Source organism: Naegleria lovaniensis (assembly GCF_003324165.1).
Source record: "Naegleria lovaniensis strain ATCC 30569 chromosome Unknown tig060, whole genome shotgun sequence".
NCBI classification, from domain to species: Eukaryota; Heterolobosea; class Eutetramitea; order Acrasida; family Naegleriidae; genus Naegleria; species Naegleria lovaniensis.
Genome location: NW_025407882.1, coordinates 86,522 through 107,757, shown reverse-complemented (window position 1 = coordinate 107,757; position 21,236 = coordinate 86,522). Strand labels below are relative to the sequence as shown.

The window sequence follows — 21,236 nt, the reverse complement described above, 5'->3', positions numbered from 1 at the left end:
GGATGGTTGTTTCAAGTATTCGATTCAATGCGGAGGTTCAAATCCATTGCAATTCTTTCATTCGATCTGTTGAGAGGTTTGAACCATATGGTTTGAATATAGTTGTTGCTTAAATTGTAAATAAATATACTTTTTGATTCGTGTTTCTTATATCGAAAATGTTGTGATCATCCATATCAAGAAACAACCTCCAAATTTCAAACATGAAATAATATCGCGCTAAGAGCCATTATTCGAATAATAATAATTATATGTTACAATTCGTGTAGAAGTGAGCTCTTATGGGGTTACTCCTTCTGACCACTCTGTTGAATAGTATTACTTCTCTTGTGTGGTGAATAATATTCATCATCTAAATTAATATTCATATTGTTCACTACTGTTTGCCTTAATATATCTTGTTGAGTAACGACTTGATCTCCATCGACATAGGTTTTTGCCACGCCTTGTCCCATAGCCTTCCAAATACTTCTGAAGGCCGTTTGGTTACGAACTCGAGGTTGTGGCGGAGTGTTATTATTCACCAATGCCACATCTGCACTATTGGCACTCGACTCAGGAATGTAATACGAAGAGCCAAAACGTTTCATTAAGGTCGATGAGTGGGTTGAAAAATTGTCCTCGTCCATACCCGCTCCTGAAGCAATACTGTTTGCCAAATCGTCGTCTCGACCAATTAATTGATGACTCAACACATTGGAGGTCTCTAAATTCATGACTCGTCTCACTTGTTCATTGCTGAAAATGGTGTTATTAGAATCCAAGAAGAATCGCATGTCCCAATCTTCAAAATAGGAACAATCTCGTCTGAAATTATTACATCCTAACCAACTTCGTATGGTGTACCATACTACTTTGTACATGACCAAATAAAAGTAGAGTGAATATAAAAAGAGGGGAATGTAGGAAATTAAAATTCGAATGGGAATTAATCGATTCAATCGAATGGAATAACACACTGCTATAATGATGGTGCAGAATATGACAAGCACAAGCATGATCACTTCAATCTTGGTGTCTTTGTAAGCTCTTCGAATATTAATGGTTAGGATAGAAATGAGCAATAGTAAAATCACATAAAATCCAACGAGAGCAACAAAGATGGAAAAGCCTCCTGTACTGAAGGTACAAGATGCATCTGGGTGAACAAACGTATTATGATCGAGCACGGTTGAAACAATACAGCAAATGACAACTGGCACCATCAAGAAGAGAAACCACAAAAAGGTTGGAATTTTTCGCTTGATATTGTACTTGACCTGTTGTTGAACATTATTGTTTGTGTAATATTGTTGTAATTAACCCAATAATTCATTTCCAATCAATTCCATTCAAGAGTACATGTTTTTGTCAAAATTAGTAAAAACAAATCAAGTTCAACAATCAAAGTTCAAAAAATCCAATACAATGAATGGTACAAGTATTGGACAAAAACTCACCATGACATTAAACAAGATAAATATCGTGAGTAATCTCACAATAATACAACAGATCCATCCCATCAAGGACAGTAATAGTAACCAAATATTCACCAAAACACACAAATGTGGATGATTCGTGATGATCGTATTGGTATAGGCATAGGAAATGAAAGCAACAGTGCCAAACACGACACTGGTTGCCATCATTTTCGGTTGTTTGCTTCTCACTGCTCGAAATCGATGATTCAACAAGACACAGAACGCGAAGAAAATATTCACCACACAAATTAATAATCCAATCGAGAAGAAGGTAATGTCATAGGGAGATACAGGTTGGACCGTTAAATTGAACACATTGACAGGAAATTTGCTGCCATTCGTGACATGAACGTTATATACAGAATTGTGGTCTTGTTGAGAGGTTGAAAGATCGGTTTTGGGTATTTCAAAAAGCGACACGGTGGTGTCGAGAGGGTTCCATCGATGGTGTGGATCTTTGTTGTTGTTAAAAATGGAATTTACAAGGAGTGAGAAGAGTGAATGAGTTAGTGGTGATGATGATGATGATATCATTTTCTTGTGATGAACTCGGTATTGATTGTCAACAATTGATGATGACTATGAGGATAATAAATGTTGAGTGTGAGATCACAAGGGCGTTGATGACATCGATTTTTTTGTTGGCAAATTTAAAAAAATTGAAACAAGACAACGAGAGAGTTTTTTTGGTGTACCAAGCAAACTTTCCTCGTTCCATCCGTGTGTACGATTCTATCATCATCCTCATCAACCCGATACCACACACATGAGTATCACGTTTCAACAACAACAATAACCACAATATTTTAAATCTGTATTGGCCAGTAACAAATTCGAATTGGAACTCTATCATCATCAAATTTACAATTATTTATTGCCAATATCATTATCATCATTAATTATTCACCCCAATCACCAAAGCAATGTCAAAAAACAATAATAGTCCCTCAACCACTCCCAATTTTGGCTCGGGAAGTACTGCCACACAACAACATCACAACAACAACCTCACAGGAGTAGAACACATTCAATTTAGTGAACAAGTCGACAAGGCTCTAGAGGAAGTACTTCCACACAAGGATCCATTCGATACAAGTCTTTTTGATCCCATCGTTTACATCAATACAAATTTTCCCAATGAGCAAGCATTGAATGAAAAACTTGAGTCCTATATCATCAAAGTGAAAAAGAAGATTCAACGCGTGGATGAAGATATTTTGGCTGCTGTTCGTAAACAAAGCTCTGCCGGTGTGCAAGCAAGAAAAGATTTGGAAGAAGCCCGAGACACCATTCAAAGTCTATTCAAAAAGATTCATGAAATTAAATCAAAGGCAGAACAATCTGAACAAATGGTACAAAACATCACTAAAGATATCAAATCACTCGATTACGGAAAAAGAAATCTCACCGTAACCATCACAACACTCAAAAGACTTCACATGTTGGTGTCAGCAGTGGACAAACTCACTCTCTATACTCAAAAGAAACAGTACAAGCAAGTGGCCGAGCTTATGGAAGCTGTCAATGAATTACTGCAAAGTTTTGAAAAGTATAGAAACAGCATTCCTAAAGTTCAAAACTTGTTTTCTCGATTTGAGAGTGTTAAAAAAACACTGCGAGAACAACTCTTCCAAGATTTTAAAAGTTTGGATGCACACAAGAATTCTGGACGTGAAAATGTACAACAATTACTCTCAGAGGCATGTTTAGCTGTTGATTCTCTTGGTGATGCAGTGCGAACTGAACTCATTTCACAATTTGTTAAATCGAGAGCTCTCCATGTTTACGATATGACGTTCAGAGAAGGCAAGGAGGAAAGCAAATTAGAAAGAATTGCCGATCGTTACAAATGGTTACTCAAAGTGTTAAAAACGTATCAAGAACAATTCGGAGACATTTTCCCAGATTATTGGTGTGTTCCACAGGAAATTACAATAGAATTCAGTTTAATGACTAGAGAAGCCATCGTTAGAATGCTTCAAAATGGTAAAGACCTCTCGGGTAAAACTCTATACTCGGTCATTCTTTCAACAATCAAATTTGAACGTGACATGCAAGAACGATTCTACGATCCAGATGAAGCAGAAATTCTTGTCGACATTCAACAACAAAAGAAACTTTTAGAACAAGAAGAAAAGGCATTGAAAGAGCTATCAATGAAAGTTGAAAAAGGCAGTCCAGAATCTGATGAAATCCTCAAAAAACAAATCAAAATTACTCTCAAACGTCGTGAACTTGAAAAACAAGAGCAAGAATTTACAAAAACTTCTAGTTTGGATTCTCTTCTGAAAGGAGGCGCAGAAGGAGCTATTGCAGCAGAAAAACAAAAAAAGAAACCAAAATTCAAGTTTAATTTAATTGGTTTTATCAGCAGCTGTTTTGAAGAATACATGAATGTCTACATTGAATATGAGGAAGAATCTATGAGAGAAACACTTGCTAAAATTATTCAAAAAGAAACTTGGGACATGAATAGTGAATATAGCAGCTCTCAAGATCTCTTCATGTACATTGTGGAGTCTATGAAATCATGCAGTGCACTTTCCAAGAAGAGAACTCTATTTGAATTGGTAGAAAAAGTGTTCAAGAAATATCTCAACAATTATGCTGACATTTTGATGCACAAATTACCCAAGATACAATCCATTGCACAGCCAACAACTGTTGCCACCACTGGAGCATCGACTACCTCTGGTACTACAGCATCGCAAGGTGCTTCCTCATTGATGAGTAGATTGGGTATGGGAAATATCTTGAATACCAATGAAATAGTTACAACGGATAAGAAGGCCAAGCTCACCGAGAAGGAGGAAATGCTTGTTTTCTATATCATCAATAGCGCTGACTATTGTCAGCAAAATATTGAAATGGTTGAGGAAGAGTTGAGAGAGACACTTCAAGAACCATACTGTGACCAAGTGGATTTATCAGATGAACAAGGCAAATTTTACCTTCTTCTCAAGAGTGGTGTTGAGGTACTTGTAAATAACCTTATGAATGTCATGGAGAAACAATTTACAGAAATGTTATCCATTTCATGGGCTCATGTGGACACTGTGGGAGATCAATCCAATCACATTTCTGTAATTATGCAAACTCTCAAAGATGCCATTCCATTCTTGGCCAGATTCCTCCCAACTACACACTTCAAATTCTTTTGTGATAACTTTATTCTGTCCTTCATGTCCACATTGACTTCATGCATTTACAAGTGTAAAAAATTCTCACCCATGGGAGCCCAACAAATGCTGTACGATGTAAGCTGCTTGACCAAGTTTTGTTTGAGAGAATTAATCATTATTGGAGATCCCAATCGGTTTGATAAGGACGATGTTGCTAGCTTCTCAAAGAAGGTTGACATCAAGGCTCAAAAGATTGAATGTATTTTACGTACCATTTTGCAACCCAATGATTTTTTGGTAGGCACTTATTTACAATATGCAGGATCTGATCACAGTGTTGCTGAGCTCACAAAGATTTTAGAATTGAAAGACTTGCAAAAGAATGAAAAGCAACAAATACTTGAAAATTATCAGAAGGAGGTTAAGAAGCGACAACAAGGGTCACAACAAGAACAAAACAATTCCACATCATCCTCTTCCACCACCGCCACTAGCGGTACTCCTGGAACAACCTCTTTGACCATTGGAACTGCTACAAAGAAGATGGAGCAAGTGGTCTCTTCTAGTATGAGCTTTATTAAGAAATTCAACCTTAACAATTAAATGAATTTCTATGAATGAAATGAATCAAAGATTCTTTTTGCTGGCTTAATCAAAAAATAAACGCAACATGTCTGATTGGACTCCCATTTCCCAAGATCAAAGATTGAAAAAGAAGATACTTACTCCAGCTCGCTCGGATGAGCAACCACCAATTGGATCAAAGGTTTCTGTTCATTATACTGGGTATGTACTTGTGGTAGACATGATTCTGATGTGATCATCATCACAATTGTTGTATTATTTTGGTATTTTCATGTGATCATCATCAATCGTCCAGAACATTAACCAATGGCAAAAAGTTTGATTCCTCTCTCGATAGAGGACAACCATTCGTCTTTACTTTGGGCAAAGGAGGTATGTTTTGAGTTTGCAATTCTTTCTGATTGTAATCAATGATTTTCATTGTTATGGCCTGTGATGTGCGATGCTGAATATTTCAACCAAATGAATCATCAACGCTCATCAACTACCCATCATCAACCACCCATAATATGAATTTTGCAGAGGTGATTCGTGGTTGGGATATTGGAGTTAAATCAATGAAAAAGGGTGAAAAGTCATACTTTGAAATTCCTTCAGATTATGCATACGGAAACACTGAAATCCCTGGCCTCATTCCAGCAAATTCAACATTGATGTTTGAAATCGAGCTGTTGTCATGGAAGTAAATAATAATTTATTGTTTTGAAAATATTAATTAGAAAAACTCCAAATACAAAAAAATGTTTCAATTCATTGGTAGAAGAGCCTTGTCGGTCTCACAAACAACACTTTCATCCTTGAACCGTTCTGCTTCATCATCTCTTGCTCTACGTACAATAGGAAACACAAGCCTACGTTCCTATTCCGCATCAACTAGTGTAGATCAGCAGCAGTCCAAAGCACCAACATCGGAGCAAACATCATCCGTTTCTCCCCAAGCAAACTCATCAGAAACAACCCCCAACACAACAACTAATGCAATCAACACTACTACCACAACAGTAGAAAACCCATCGGAAGCAAAACCTCCAAGATATAACCTTGGTTCTGGCAAATCATATAATGGTATTCCAATTCATACTCCACCCAATCAATTCTCAAAGAGAAGTGGCTTCTTTAGTACATTATTCAGATACACAATATACTTTTTCTTGTTCTTTTGGATTTTCAGTGGATATCCAATTCACACAGTGTCTAGCTTTATTTATCGATTAATGCATGGAGAGCCAGAAGAAGAAAAAGACGATCAATAATTGATTCTAGAGAGTGACTCAAATCTAACGAAGGGGTGTTTATAAATTGATTTATAATTTTTGGATAAAATCTCAATGATTTATAATTCATATATGTGGGTAAATGTTATTCCCATTCATCAATGAGGGGCAAAGTTAGTTTGCAAAGATCCACTGTCCTAAAGTTGTGGAATTTGTCGAATTGAAATGGATCAAGTTGATAAACAATACACTTCATGTCACAAAATTCTCATAAAATCAACCACCAATTCTTCTTTCTCTTTGCTAACTGTGAAATGTTGGTTCTCTGTTGTGAAAATCCACACAGTAAATTTGAGCTATCCATCAGAATGGGAGTCCGAGTCGCCATCTGACACACTTCTTGAAAATAAGGCAACCCACGTACATAGAGAACAAGCACAACAAATTGACCCAAAAACTGCTAAGAACACTCCAAACATGTAATATCTCTCGTACAACTCGGATGACGGTTCAACAATGGATACCTATGAATTCCAAAAGGAGGTTCAAAAATTATTGACATGTTAAATTATATTTCAGATAGAATACGTGTTAAATGATGTGAAAATGTTACAATACAACTTGGGTGTGACTAACAAGCGTTACTAAAATTTTAAGATGACCTACCATAGTTTCATTCTTATTGGAATAACACAATACAGTATCATTCACTTTCAGAGAACGAAAAGGTTCAATGGTAATGTCATACGCTGGTGTAGTCATTAAGCTTTTATATGTTCCTGTCATTCCTGCATGAGTTGAAAACGAAGAAGCTGCTTCATCCTGGTCACGAATTCTAGAACTTTCATGCAACAAGCTCATAACTTTGTTGTTCTGGTGTTCCACAATTACTTGCTCCTCATTTAAATGTTGCCAATGCATTCCACTCATCACTCGATCACTTCTCCTCCTCTCCTCATTTCTACTTTGAAACTTTCGAGTTTGATTAAATCCCACTCGAAAATAACACACTCGTGTATACTTGATCACAAAACAATTCTGCCAAATGGCTTCAATTCGACAGCCACCAGGAATTTCCACAGTAATTGCATTTACATCAACAATTGAAGTGGGTCCATCACGAATATAACCAAAATATAATCCACACAAGACGAGCATGGGTATTCCAATCGATGCAAAGAAAATCATTCCTGCAAAACAAAAGATCACCTTGTTTCTAAATTCCGTTTTCGATGGTGTGGTATGTTGATATAAAGTATTCGGAAAGAGTAACGTAAAGGAAGAATATTGAGAGGATCGATGACTGGAGTAGTTTGCCTCTTCTTCTTCATTATTGGAATCATTCCTCTGATGATGATCATCATGAGAAGAAATTAAATCTATATTTGTATTTTGATGATGATGACCCGATGATGAGCCTTCCTCTCGCACCCGAACACTAAATCTCACTCGTCGTGAACCACCACCTGATCTCGTCCTTCCAATGGATTCTTCATGATGATGATTATTGTCTGATGATGAAGGTGTTTGTGGATGATCCAAAGGATGATGAACATGTTGATCGTTATTGGTAGTAGGAGTAGTTTGAGTTTGAGCGGTGTTGAGAATCATAGAATTTGCTAATTCCGATGGATTAAAGGCACCACTTCCGAAAAACATTTTTTTGAGTTGAATTGGATTCTGGTTGTTCAGAGAGGATTGTGCTGCGTTTTGAATTTGGGATCGTTTTGATAAATACCCAAATGACATGCAATAGTTCAAAACGGTACTGCTTGACAAGATGATGTCACTTGTCCAACACATTAAAAAAAACATGCTTCAGAATACCAACTCTTATGCGCAACAAGAAGAAGTCTCTCTTGAAGAAGAATTCTTGTCTGCTTCTTTCAAAGTGATTGTCCGCTTGGAATTCTCATCTTCTCTTCCTTCCGAAAAAGTAATTCTCAAATTGAAACCAAACACTTCCTATCAAACATTGGTCCAAGAATTATTCAATGTTTTTCATCAAATTCCATCCTCTTCCTATTTCCAAATCAAATATTTCGATGAAGATGCTGAGAGTGAAGTGTGCATTCGAAATGATGAACAAGTTTCATGTTTTCTCGAACAATACAAAGATCCGAATGTACTGAAAGAACACAAACAACTTGTATTTTGTATTTTCGATTCGTCAACAACGAACTTTCCGTTACCAATCAATGATCTGCCAGTAACAAGACAGAACTCTCTACATCCTTTGCATGGAATTCCATCTCAGAATTCGATTTCAGAATTCCCAAATTCGAATCCTCATTCATCTAGCAACGTGATTACCTCTCAAGATCTTGAGCTGGTAAAAAAGAAATTCATTCAAAGAGGTTGTGTCTCTCACAAGATCATTACACAAGAGAGTTCAGTAGATGGGCCTTCATTCGTTGAATTTCTGTGCATCCATTCGCAAGGTGCCTCTCCTAATTGGCCCAATGAAAGACTTGTGAAAGTATTGAAATTAGAAAATGTCGACAAGTCCAATCAAATTATGAAAGAGCTTAAAAATTTGAAAAGTCAATTGTATCAACAACAGCCGCTTAACCGATCCATTGTTAGCATCATGGATGTCTTTCGGGTAGGCAATGAAGATTCAAGATTGGTGGCCATTGAAATGGAATATTTGAAACATAATTTATGGAGCAAAGTTATTCAAAAACGAATGCTATTGACTGAGAAAATGTTGTTTGATATCGTAAAGCAAACGTGTCAAGCATTGGAATTTTTGGATCAACAATGCATTCAAAGGTAAGTCTTTCATGACAGATGAATATATTCACAAGTGAACTTGTTTGTTCGTTGCAATGAAATTTAGAGAAATTAATCCCCATAACATGTATTTACGGAGCTTGGATTTTAGTGACGAAACATTGAACATAGCTATTGTTCCTAAGGGAAATTTGAGTGAAAATTGCTTGGTAGCAAACATCTCCAGAGAGAAGCAGTATTATCAAGCACCAGAAAATCTTACTACCAACAAACATCACAATAGTTTGGCAAGTGACATTTTCTCACTGGGTGCCGTTTTATATCAACTCATAACCTTAGACATGGAAACATTGTTACCACCAGCTGTCAACTCTCTTAGTTCAACACATAACATTCAAGAGATCATCAAAATTCAATCCAAAATTCCCTACTCTAACTCACTATATTCTCTCATTTCACACATGTTAACAGAATCTCCTCAAGAACGAATAAGCATGACACAACTTGTTTCAGATTTTCCAAACACTCCAAACGCAGACATGTACTATACCATTGGTTGTCATTTCTTCTCACTCAAACATTACACCCATGCCAAAACTTGTTTCGTCAAAGCTGCTAACCATGGACATGTTCTTGCTTTAAACAGACTTGGAGTTTTATATTGTGAGGGACTGGGAGTTGCACAACAGTTCAGAACAGCCCTTTTGTATTTCCAAAAAGCAGCTTCCAAAGGAAATGCAAAAGCACAATTCAATGTTGGATTGTGTTACGAAACAGGACGTGGTGTGCTGGGAAGAGAATGTGATTATCAAAACGCAGAGAAGTATTATTTGGCAGCTGCACAACAAAATCATGTCCAAGCTCAAGTGAATCTTGGATTATTATATTTGGAAAACAAATTGAGTTGCAACAATTCTAAATTCAATGCTCACTATTGGTTGAAGAAAGCAGCGACTCAACATCAAAATCTCATAGCTCAACATGAGATTGGTTTCATGTACTTTAAAGACCACTATTACTCAAAAGCTTTGAAATGGCTGACTCGCTCTGCTCTTCAAGGATATGCCAAGGCACAAAATGATTTAGGTCTCATGTATGCTCTAGGTAAAGGAGTGGACAAGGATTTCACACAAGCGTTTGAATGGTTTGAAAAGGCAGCTAATCAAAACTTTGCCGTAGCTCAATATAATTTAGGAGTCATGTATGAGAAGGGAGATGGAGTTCAACAAGATGAAACTCAAGCACGGAAGTGGTATCGAAAAGCAGCTCAACAAGATCATAAAGGAGCGTTTCGCAAGTTGGGAGGTTTGGATATTAATATATGGACTGATGGAGTGAAGAAAGCGCTTTTACATGGTCAATTGTTAAGTATATTTATTTGTACACCTATTTTCAATGAATCGAGTTATCAGGCATGTCGAGACTGATCATGATTGGGTAGTGTCAATAAAACCTTAGATGGCAAGATGTCAGTTGTCCACTTTGACAAACACATCAAAAAAAAACACATGCTTCAAGACACCAATTTCATCCAGTTGTCGGAAGAGGACACCACCCACATCTCTTCAGCGCCACAACAAGAAGAAGTCTCTCTTGAAGAAGAATTCTTGTCTTCTTCTTCTTTCAAAGTGATTGTCCGCTTGGAATTCTCATCTTCTCTTCCTTCCGAAAAAGTAATTCTCAAATTGAAACCAAACACTTCCTATCAAACATTGGTCCAAGAATTATTCAATGTTTTTCATCAAATTCCATCCTCTTCCTATTTCCAAATCAAATATTTCGATGAAGATGCTGAGAGTGAAGTGTGCATTCGAAATGATGAACAAGTTTCATGTTTTCTCGAACAATACAAAGATCCGAATGTACTGAAAGAACACAAACAACTTGTGTTTTGTATTTTCCATCAAGCTGCAACCACTACCACTACTACGACATTGAGACCGAACGTTGTACGAGCAACTCCTGCATTCATTACTATTCCTCATGATCCAACGCAATCTCAGACCACTTCTGTGATGATTACTTCCCAAAATCTCGAAATGGTAAAAACAGAATTCTTTCGAAAAGGTTGTGTCTCGTTGAATCAAATGACTACACCACAGGAACATAGACAACAACAAGAGGGACGTTCAAGAGCTGGAGCTACATATGACATGGTAGAGTTATTGTGTGTCTTTTCGAGAGGAGACAGCTCCACATCTACTTCGAATGCACGACAACAAAAAAGACGAGGAAAATTATTGAAATTTCAAAATTCAGCAACGGCCAATCAATTGCTAAAAGATGTTGAGACTTTGAGAAATCAATTAAGTCAATATCATCCACAACAGAATGCAAGTCCAATTGTCAGAATCAGGAATGCTGTTCCAGTGGGTGGCGAAGATTCGAGATTGGTGGTCATTGAAATGGAATATTTGAAACATAATTTATGGAACAAAGTTATTCAAAAACGAATTATTTGGCCAGAGAAAATGATATTTGATATTGTAAAGCAAACATGTCAAGCTTTGGAATTTTTGGATCAACAATGCATTCAACGGTAAGGAATACTACTTTAAGGAATGATTACGAAATGACTTTTCTTTTTTGAAATTTCCAGAGAAATTAATACATACAATATTTATTTACGTAGTTTTGATATTCAGAATGAAACAGTTGAAATTGCCATCGTTCCCAAGATCAATTCAACCATTTGCCCAGATTGTTTGGAAGAGTATCATTCTATTAGAGAGAAACAAAGTTATCAAGCTCCAGAAATGCTTATCCCTTTAGAACAATCCGAAAATCGTATAGAAAGTTGCACTTTTGCGTTGGGGGTTGTTTTATATCAAATCTTGACATTTGACACGGAAACATCATGGCCAACTCTTGTTCAAGAGCTGAATTCAGCTTCCACGATTCAAGAATACATCAAATCGAGAACAAAAATTCCATATTCTGATTCATTGCTGAACTTGGTTTCTGGAATGATAGCTCACGAAAGACCGTCCATTCCACAACTGTTAGAACTCGTTTCAAACATTACTTCAACACAAAATGCAGATGTATATTTTGAAATTGCCAATCAATGCATGTCTGTCAAAGATTATTCCAATGCCAAACGATATTTCAACAAGTCAGCTCAACATGGAAACGTGGGTGCTCTCTTGAAACTTGGAATGATGTACGAAAAAGGCACAGGTGTTGCTCAAAACTTCAAAACAGCAATGGAATTATTCAAGCAAGCAGCAGATCAAGGAAATGCAAAAGCTCAATTTAAAGTAGGTACATGCTACGAAAATGGTCATGGATCAGAGCATGGCATTGATTATAGAATGGCAAAAAAATATTATTTGAAAGCAGCACAACAAAATTATGTCAAGGCTCAACTCAATCTCGGATTACTGTATTGGCAGAACAAATTGAAGAGCAGAACTAGAAAAGACAAAGCTTATTATTGGTTTAAAGCAGCGAGAGAACATCCATATGCACAATATAACCTTGGAGGCATGTTCTATCGAGATCAATATTATTCAAAAGCAGTGAAATGTTTTCTCCGGTCTGCAAAACAAGGTTGTAAGGAAGCTCAAAATAATTTGGGACTCATGTATCTCAACGGAACTGGTGTGAAAAAAGATTTCACACAAGCATTCGAATGGTTAGAAAAGGCAGCCCATCAAGGTTGTCCAACTGCCCAATTCAACTTGGGCCTCTTGTATGAGAAAGGAGATGGAGTTCAACAAGATTTAAAACAAGCCAATGAGTGGTATCAAAAAGCAGCTCAGCACAACAATGCTCAACATCTTCCATACGGAGATGATATGTTGCATGGGCTTGCCAATACCGTCAAGACCTCACTATTGCGTGGTTTTAATACCGTACGGAATTGGTGCTTTTCATGTTTGGAAGTAAGGGACATCTAATGTCTTCTAAAGAAGATAAAAATCAAGTGATCTACCTTTGTTTATATGGTAACATGGGGTTTTCTTCTTTTCACGTGGTTATCTCTATTGGCAGAGAAAGTTACATGGGAGAGAGGTGTTTACTTACTTTCATGTTGTTTAGAATACCAATTGTCGTCGAGGTCAATACTTTCCATTTCTCTTCGAAAGACACCAAAAAAAATGTCTTCGTCTCATCAACAACACCACCCGCAGCAACATCAGCAACAACACCACCAACATCCAAATTCTCACTTGTCCATATTTCGGAGGCAACATGCTAGAGAATTTCATCAAGACCATTTTTCGAGTAGTGATGGGATGGCTAGTCCAATGAGTCAGTCATCGGATTTGGATGAGGAAGGAATATCGGATCAACATTCAGGTTCCGATGTGGTTGTAGATCATGATAGGCGTTATGAAGAAGAAGAAGAGGATGATGATGATGAGGAATATCATGATGGACTCGACGAAAATGATCAAATACAGGACTCGTCTTCTCTCGTTGTGAATATTGCTCATAAAAGCATGAACGTTGATGATGAAATTGATATGGATCCAGAAAAATCAGCCCTCTCACTTCCAGATAATGACTCCCTGATCATTTCTACTACTTTTAATTCAGAGACACCACCATTAAAAAAGCAAGCTAGAAAAAGCCCTGCAGTCGTTGTGGACGATCACGTGTTAGGAGAAACTCCCTTCTTTCAGGAACATATTTATTACGACGAAGATGAAAAGGAGCCGATTGAAAAAGTGTCAAACTGTTGTCCATGCATTTGTGAATCGTTACCAAGAGGTATGCGCTCAAGAATGGAATATTGTGGAAAGAAATTGTGTGCTCCAAGAATTTTGGTGAGCATGTCAACGCTCGTTTTTTCTGTGAGTGTTGGAATCATGTTGTTATTGAGCTGTGGAATTTTTATAGGAATGAAATTAATTGACTATCCGAAAATGAATTTAGATCCCAATTCATTATCATACATTCATAGAAATTGTTGCATTGTGGAAAGTGTTTTTGAGGATTTTTCACAACAAGAGATTATTCACTATGAAATGACAGTGAAATTTCCAGTGTTGGGCTTTCTAAATATGTCTCTTGAGGAATCTGCGCAAAGAGGTTATAATTTAAAATGTGAATTAAATTCACATTCTATATTGCGAGTCATGAAACATGTTCGATATTCAGGACCCAGAGTATTTTATAACCATTCGATCGTAGATTGTTTTACGAATAGAGCAGAAACAGAACTAACGTTATTGGAACCATACAGTGCCATGTATCAACTGTTTCAAACGATTGGAATTTTTTCAGGTATTATGGCCTTATGCATGTTTTGCTTTGGTTTTTGTGGTTTTGTGTCATGCTGTTTTGTGTTACGAAAGAAGAGAAGGAAAAAGAACAGTAGTACTTCTACTTTTCGACAACTTTGCTGTCTCTGTTGGAAATAAAGACGATTTACAAGTCTGTGGAGATACAGAACAACTTCATAAAATTTTCCAATTGTGCATTGAAGCGAGAACAATCGATTAATATGATTGCACAAAAAATGTCTGAACAACAACGCGTGGCAGAGGAACAGCCCCATCACAGCAGTTGCTTATCGTGCCCACGATTACATAGGAAATGTTCAAAATCGTTACCTTCGTGCTTGTATTGCATCAAGAGAGGCTTTAAATGTGTGTATGATGATGGACATAAGAAGAGAAGCAGCAACAACAACAATGCAACACCACTGATTTTTGTAACCGATCATTTGACGTTTCATCAATCGGTGGATCAACAACATGTCCAAACTGAAAAAGTATCAATGATTCATCAATCGAAATTTGTCCCGAGCACAATGAGAAATTATCGTCAGCATCCATATTCAAATTTATTATCACCTTGCAACAAGAATGATGATCATGTGATGAATCAAAAAAAAATGACAGCCTCACCAACTGGAAACAGTATGGTACAACATCAATTGAATGTTCGATTTACTGCATCACAAGCACTAGATATTTATTATAACACTATATCATTGGGGTTTCCAATGTACGAAAGGCAGAGATTGGAGCAAGCTCTTGAGTTTCAACTTGAAACATGTTTTATTGAAGATCAAACATTTTCTGTGACTTGTGAACTGGAGAAAGATGTTGCTGTTTTGCAAACATTGCAAGCAGTCTGTTTACAACAATTGGGAATGCGTGAAATTTCAGATCAGTTATTCATGGTTGGAAAGCAAATTATTGGAAAGTATTATGATGAAGTGGATTCCATTGGAGTTGTAGTTGCTATGAAATTTATCGCAGAGTATTTACTTGGAAATGGAGAACAAACAAAATCACGAGCCATGTACTCGACCGTGCGGGCAAAATTAGAACCATTAATGATGGAATGTAGACAACATGCTTCTACATGGTTTTCATCGACTTGTGTTGAAAATAATGCAACCTCCTACAACCAATGGCATGACATTAAGCCGCAATTTTTTACTGCATATATCATTGAATCTCAAATTCGTCTGGATGACCTCTATTTTTTGGAAGACATGTGTCCAGATACGTTTATATTTGATGAATTTACAAGTCTTGGAAATGGAAGAATTTCCCTTGCCAAGATCCATGCAACCTCTTGTAGAGATATGTCATTCGAATTGTATCATGAACTAATGATGATCCTTCAAACCTTTGTTTCATTCTCTGATGTTATTATGGGCATGAGGAATCAAAAACATTCCTTGTTGTACGTGGTAGCTTCTATGGTTGCGAAACAGCTTCATTTGGAAATTTTAACGAATTGTAAAGTGAAAAACGAGAAAGAAATATTACGAGTGGCGAGAGAAACGATTGAGCTCACGAAACATCAGTTTTTTAGCATGTTGCCATGCTACGCTACGAAAGCAGTTGTGTTGGCCTGTTCATTGAGGGTTCAATATTTTCCTCAACTTGTTCGTACTGATAATCTACAAGATGACTTGAATGCTTTAAAATTGCTTTCGACACGATATAGACTCATTCACAACGAATGCAGTCAGTTAATCAAAACGATTGAAGCTCTAATAATTTTTCAGCACCAACAACAACAACATGCATCCAGTAGCCATTCAGAGCTTGTGAATTTTCTTTCTTTCAGCTACCATGACATTGGAGCTGCATTTGATGCCAACCTAATTTTATCATCAACAACAATTCAAGATGATTCAAGAAGTGACCATCCAGAATATGACAGTGCAATTTCTCTGGAAACTTCTAATTTTTCCAAGGCACTTGCAACGTTTTCTCGATACAAGGACCAGATCAAGCAATTCGCTCATGGTCTCGAACAATTAGAAATCGTTCTTGAGGGATTTTCCGAACAAACACGCATTCGAAATGCTCAATCAGATTCCACCAATGACCAGTTGGAAGATTTAAAACAAGCAGAAATTAATTTAGTGAACAGTCTTATTCAAGTGGCCAAACGCAATGGTGATGTGAAGGGATTGTTAGAAGTCGAAATTTTGAAAAAGCAAGATCTTTTTATGGGGAATGTTCAGAATCATTCTCAACTTTGATGATTTTAAATGATCAATTACATTCATGACATTTCAAACGTGTCGGTTGAAGAAATGGAACATTTTTCAACGAGTTTTCATCTGTATTGTGATTACTGTAAAGAATGGATACAAAAGGAGTGTATATTAATATGACACAGTTCAATATTTTTGTGAATCAAACAACAAATGAAATTGTTGGTTTAATGCGATTTTTTTCAGTTTGCATGAAAAAAATGGGAAAGCGCAAAGCCTTGGATTCTGTTGCTGGCTCAAAATTGCCTCCTCAAGGTGCAAAAGAGAAACAATCAAAAAAGCTGAAATTTTCAAAAATGATGAACGCACAACAAGAGCATGATGAGTTCCGAACGAACGCTGTAACATGTCTGTTAGTGGATGACCCTTTGATGGGGGACCGGAATTTGTTTGAAATGTTTAAAAACAATATCAATAGAAAACACATCACTGTGGCCAATACTATCTACGAACGTTCGGCCATACCTGACAGTAGAAAGGTGCTGGCCGATGCTACTTTGAGTTGTTTGGAAATGGTTACACTACTCGATCCAATTATGGATGAAAACAGCACTGATGGAAAATGCTCTAGTTTGCTGTTGACCAGTGATCGAGAGAACAAGCGATTTTTAGGAATCCATATTGATGATGACGAGTGCAAAAAAGTCTTAGAAATTATCACTATTCCTCATGCTCCAACGTTATTTTGTGTGTACAATAGTGCAACTGTGGACAAGACATGTTCTTCGCTTCTCCAATTTATCATTTTCGCATCTTCAAAACCATTTGTGGCTATGATACCTCTTAATCAACCATCTCATTCATCCGTTCGCAACAAAGTTATATGGAAAACAGAAACAATGAGTACAGTCAACTGCATGGCTGTCTCTCATCAACGAAAGCTCTTATTTCTACGTCAATCACTGTCATCAAGAATAGATATCATGAACGCAGATACCGCAGAAAGGCTTATGGTTTTTCAAATATTTCCTCACTTTCCACCAAAATTTTCACATTTCGTTTGGGACGAGGAAAAGGACCAATTATTATTGAATGAATATGATGCTTTAGCAATACTGAAGTTTTCTTCCCCAACAAACACTACCAGTAACAAAATGGGCCCTCTCACTGGCCAAGTGACAATTCATACACTGCCAGATTGCCCAATAATTACACCTGGAGCAAGAATAATGCCTATCAATATGAATGGTGTATATGTTTTACTTCTTCCTTGTGGAAAGGGCATTCAAGTTTATAACTTACAAACATGGGAACACATAACTACCCTTTCCATACAGGGAGAAAGTTTGTGCTTGAGACCTATGAATGATGATGATTACTTTCGTCAATTCGTAATTACTGATTTCACAAAAACTAATCATATTCGTAGCGAAAGTGTTCGATTATCCTTAAACAACATTTGCTTTCCTTTTAATGATACTATTTACAACATTGTAAAAAAGTTGAATGGAAAATTACCAGCTGTGATTGAAACTACAAAAGACGTAAAAGGGAGATCGATTCGTTTGCCGTATTGTATTGCAACATTTTTAGGAATTATATGGGAACAAGAAACAGATTTTCATGTAGATATGTCAGACTGGAGACCAGCTGATGACTATGCTGTTTTATTTCCAAACTCATTGCCAAATGAAGATGGTGATAGAGGTATACAGATTTGCGAATGGCTTGATAATAACTCGGATTCATTGTTAATTATTGAGGGTGTTAGTGATGTGGTGTGCGTAAAATTGAGCGAAGTTTTTGAGTATGAGTTGTTTACGCGAGGTTGTGAAGGTGATTTTCCATTATATATAATTGAAGAAGATGAAGGTACAACAGTTAAAACTACATTTAGAACGCTACTTGAAAGAATTTCTGTAGTTAAAGCAGTCTCAACAACAATACAAAACAAAGAAGTTCAATTTGACCTGAATTTTGATAACATTTTGAAAGAATTTATCAAAACTGGATCAAATTATTACAACCCTTCTTCAGGAGAGCTTAGAAAGGATGTTTTAACAGAATGTTATGCCAAACTTTGCAAAAATGAACCCCCTCCAACGACATCACATTGTTTTGGCATTTCTTGTGAGCAAATGTTAGCATTGATTTTTACATTAGGTGACAGAGACTCTTTTATACCTACGAGCAGCTTCCAAATTTACAACGAGTTTGTAGATGATAGAAAAATTGACGAAAAACGATGTAGGCGTCCCTTTAACAATTATGTCGTTTGGAATGGCATTCAACACGACCAGAGAGATGTATTGGTTTTATATTATTATTTGAGCATTGTGCCTGATGCAACAACTAAATTGAAGCCTTATCAAAAAGGAATATCTAGACACTGATCATTAAGCTGCCAACACCACATCCAAGTCGTTCTTATCAACACTCAATCGAATAGGTTTCATGAGACCGAGAAGTATCAACTGTCGGTAGTACCAATTCCATAGACATTGCTTCATTTGATAAATAGCCAATAGTGTCTCAAAATAAATTTGATCTGCTTTTTCCAAAGATTTTTGCTTCAAGTATCTCCAAAGAGAAAAACTTGAAGAGTTGGAGGCGAGGACTGCAATTTCTTTGTGCTCCTTATTATAAATACCAACCGTAGCCACTCTTGCGTAAATGACATATCTGTTCACTGGAACTCCCATCGATTGATTGACATATCTTAGTAAATTATTTGTTCTCATAATTAATAACATTTCTGATGGCATGTTACGAATCATTTGTTGAAATTTGTCCATTCTATGTTCAATAATTCCTTTAAAAAAACGCTCAAATTCTGCTTTCGTTCCATGAGTAAATAGTCCAACACCGGTCTTGTCATCATAGCCTCTCATCAAAATGATGGAAGCATAAAGTTGATAATCCTCAATTCCAAGATCTTGACAGTATGTTTTCACAAAAACATTATCGTTCAACACCAATGCTCTCCAAAACTTGGCAAAATTAATCGTAAAATCATGAGAAAGGTGCTGATAAAGTCCATGATCTAAAAGTACAACCTGAACTCTATTCTTGTGCGAAGGATGTGCTCGAATGAGAATATTTCCAGGATGTGGATCCGTGTGTAGGAATGAATGCAAGAAAATCATTTTAGCAAATACATGAAAGGTGATAGAAGCGGCTTCTGTGATTCCACGTTCACCAAAGCGTTGTCTCAAAGCTTCAGTGTTACTTATTTTCACACCATTAATAAACTCCATGGTGAGAAGGCGTTTTGATGATAATGAGGAAATTACTTTTGGAATGTAAAGCTGTTGTTTCATACCTTCTTCTTCTCGAGCAAACAATAAAGTAATCTTCTCAGCATTATGTTTCTCAATTCTAAAATCCAATTCTTGATTTAGTGTCTCGTCCAACATGGAACCCATCCATGAAATATTATAGTGTGGAAAGAAGAAGTGAATGATGGATAAGGCAACCCCTTTTGCTATCATGTCGCCCTTGTAATAGTATGAAATGGATGGGTACTGAACTTTGACAGCAACTTCAGCACCATCTAAACTAGTTCCCTCCAATTCAGAAACGGCTCCTTTCCGAAGTTTGGCTCTGTGAACTTGAGCTAAACTAGCAGCTGCAATTGGATGTGCTTCGAAATGTTCAAATAGTTCATCAAAACTCTTGCCACAACTCAACAATTCTTCGTCATGAAACATTAATTTGATTTCTTCCATTGTTGCTTCACAAGGAACCTGATCTTGCAATACTTTCAGAGTGTCAGTCCAAGCATCAGGAAGAAAATTGGTCATTGAACTCATGTATTGTCCAATTTTCACAAAGATGCCACCCAATTCAATAAAGAGTGATAAAAACTTTTCAGCGTTTCTCTTGTGTGTTTGATAAATGATGGATGTTGTTTCATCGTTGGTTTCTATTGGAAATGAGGTGGTATTTCCGTCCACGCTCGAATTTGTGTGATATATGTTTTTTTCATTCTCATTCGTATTTACAAGCATTGCCAGTCGTTGTTCATCTTTGGTCACTTGTTCCTTCCATTCCTTTGAATTGTAATGCTTGTAATAGTCCCATAAACAAGATACTCCTACACTAGCAACCCGTGAGAAACGATACAATCCTTCTGCAAGTTGAACAACGATCGCCAAATAATGAAATAGTAAATATTCTAATTGTTGAGTGAGAGAAAATTGGTCTGAATGAAACAATACATCGGAAATATTGGTTTGAGAATAGTGCAGTAAAAAGTTTCGTATTCTTGGTAGATACGGCCTTATGTGTGGATGTAATGTTTTGTAAATCTCTGATTTCACTTCCGTGTTGATTAAGACAAGGATGGAAATGGTAAGGATCAAGGATTTGAACCAAAATTTTGAATTTGCTGACTTGGACTTGTTGGTGGTATCATCATTATTCGTAGATTGATTCTTTTGTTTCATTTCGGAATCTGTTAATCTCGTGTTCGTCGTCAAAATATTATTCCTAGCTTTTAAAGAGTTATTGACCTGATCATTGTCTGTAGCAAATTTCCTGATCTGGCAGTGACTGTTGTTCCATAATAACGTCCTCCGACTAGTATTGGCATGGAGCATGCTTTCATCAAGCCTAATGAACCTACAAGTCTTTGAATATTGTTGAAAAGGAGAGTCATTTCTTTGAAGAGCTTCTCCTCTCCGACACGACCATAACCCTT

The 21,236-nt window shown here is 36.7% G+C and overlaps 11 protein-coding genes across 11 annotated transcripts; 8 read left to right on the top strand and 3 right to left on the bottom strand.

Moving 5' to 3' along the window:
• Positions 1 to 287: 287 nt before the first annotated feature.
• Positions 288 to 1,994, bottom strand: C9374_012867 (uncharacterized protein; the record flags this gene model as incomplete). The annotated part of the gene is made up of 2 exons (XM_044688680.1): positions 288 to 1,259; positions 1,440 to 1,994. The coding sequence occupies 2 exons, from the start codon at positions 1,992 to 1,994 to the stop codon at positions 288 to 290; spliced, it is 1,527 nt and encodes a 508-aa protein (XP_044542309.1).
• Positions 1,995 to 2,383: 389 nt separating this feature from the next.
• On the top strand, positions 2,384 to 5,185 carry C9374_012866 (uncharacterized protein; the record flags this gene model as incomplete). Its single annotated transcript, XM_044688679.1, has 1 exon — positions 2,384 to 5,185. The coding sequence occupies one exon, from the start codon at positions 2,384 to 2,386 to the stop codon at positions 5,183 to 5,185; it is 2,802 nt and encodes a 933-aa protein (XP_044542308.1).
• A 67-nt stretch (positions 5,186 to 5,252) lies between these two features.
• Positions 5,253 to 5,853, top strand: C9374_012865 (uncharacterized protein; the record flags this gene model as incomplete). Its single annotated transcript, XM_044688678.1, has 3 exons — positions 5,253 to 5,368; positions 5,463 to 5,539; positions 5,690 to 5,853. 3 exons carry the CDS (start codon positions 5,253 to 5,255, stop codon positions 5,851 to 5,853), a joined length of 357 nt encoding a protein of 118 aa, XP_044542307.1.
• Positions 5,854 to 5,907: 54 nt separating this feature from the next.
• On the top strand, positions 5,908 to 6,420 carry C9374_012864 (uncharacterized protein; the record flags this gene model as incomplete). The annotated part of the gene is made up of 1 exon (XM_044688677.1): positions 5,908 to 6,420. The coding sequence occupies one exon, from the start codon at positions 5,908 to 5,910 to the stop codon at positions 6,418 to 6,420; it is 513 nt and encodes a 170-aa protein (XP_044542306.1).
• A 317-nt stretch (positions 6,421 to 6,737) lies between these two features.
• C9374_012863 (uncharacterized protein) lies at positions 6,738 to 8,040 on the bottom strand (the record flags this gene model as incomplete). The annotated part of the gene is made up of 2 exons (XM_044688676.1): positions 6,738 to 6,905; positions 7,048 to 8,040. The coding sequence occupies 2 exons, from the start codon at positions 8,038 to 8,040 to the stop codon at positions 6,738 to 6,740; spliced, it is 1,161 nt and encodes a 386-aa protein (XP_044542305.1).
• A 154-nt stretch (positions 8,041 to 8,194) lies between these two features.
• C9374_012862 (uncharacterized protein) lies at positions 8,195 to 10,544 on the top strand (the record flags this gene model as incomplete). Its single annotated transcript, XM_044688675.1, has 2 exons — positions 8,195 to 9,156; positions 9,224 to 10,544. The coding sequence occupies 2 exons, from the start codon at positions 8,195 to 8,197 to the stop codon at positions 10,542 to 10,544; spliced, it is 2,283 nt and encodes a 760-aa protein (XP_044542304.1).
• Positions 10,545 to 10,625: 81 nt separating this feature from the next.
• On the top strand, positions 10,626 to 13,019 carry C9374_012861 (uncharacterized protein; the record flags this gene model as incomplete). Its single annotated transcript, XM_044688674.1, has 2 exons — positions 10,626 to 11,656; positions 11,717 to 13,019. The coding sequence occupies 2 exons, from the start codon at positions 10,626 to 10,628 to the stop codon at positions 13,017 to 13,019; spliced, it is 2,334 nt and encodes a 777-aa protein (XP_044542303.1).
• Positions 13,020 to 13,220: 201 nt separating this feature from the next.
• Positions 13,221 to 14,489, top strand: C9374_012860 (uncharacterized protein; the record flags this gene model as incomplete). Its single annotated transcript, XM_044688673.1, has 1 exon — positions 13,221 to 14,489. One exon carries the CDS (start codon positions 13,221 to 13,223, stop codon positions 14,487 to 14,489), a length of 1,269 nt encoding a protein of 422 aa, XP_044542302.1.
• Positions 14,490 to 14,965: 476 nt separating this feature from the next.
• C9374_012859 (uncharacterized protein) lies at positions 14,966 to 16,579 on the top strand (the record flags this gene model as incomplete). Its single annotated transcript, XM_044688672.1, has 1 exon — positions 14,966 to 16,579. The coding sequence occupies one exon, from the start codon at positions 14,966 to 14,968 to the stop codon at positions 16,577 to 16,579; it is 1,614 nt and encodes a 537-aa protein (XP_044542301.1).
• Positions 16,580 to 16,794: 215 nt separating this feature from the next.
• On the top strand, positions 16,795 to 18,927 carry C9374_012858 (uncharacterized protein; the record flags this gene model as incomplete). Its single annotated transcript, XM_044688671.1, has 1 exon — positions 16,795 to 18,927. One exon carries the CDS (start codon positions 16,795 to 16,797, stop codon positions 18,925 to 18,927), a length of 2,133 nt encoding a protein of 710 aa, XP_044542300.1.
• A 3-nt stretch (positions 18,928 to 18,930) lies between these two features.
• Positions 18,931 to 20,982, bottom strand: C9374_012857 (uncharacterized protein; the record flags this gene model as incomplete). Its single annotated transcript, XM_044688669.1, has 1 exon — positions 18,931 to 20,982. The coding sequence occupies one exon, from the start codon at positions 20,980 to 20,982 to the stop codon at positions 18,931 to 18,933; it is 2,052 nt and encodes a 683-aa protein (XP_044542299.1).
• Between the last annotated feature and the right edge of the window lie 254 nt (positions 20,983 to 21,236).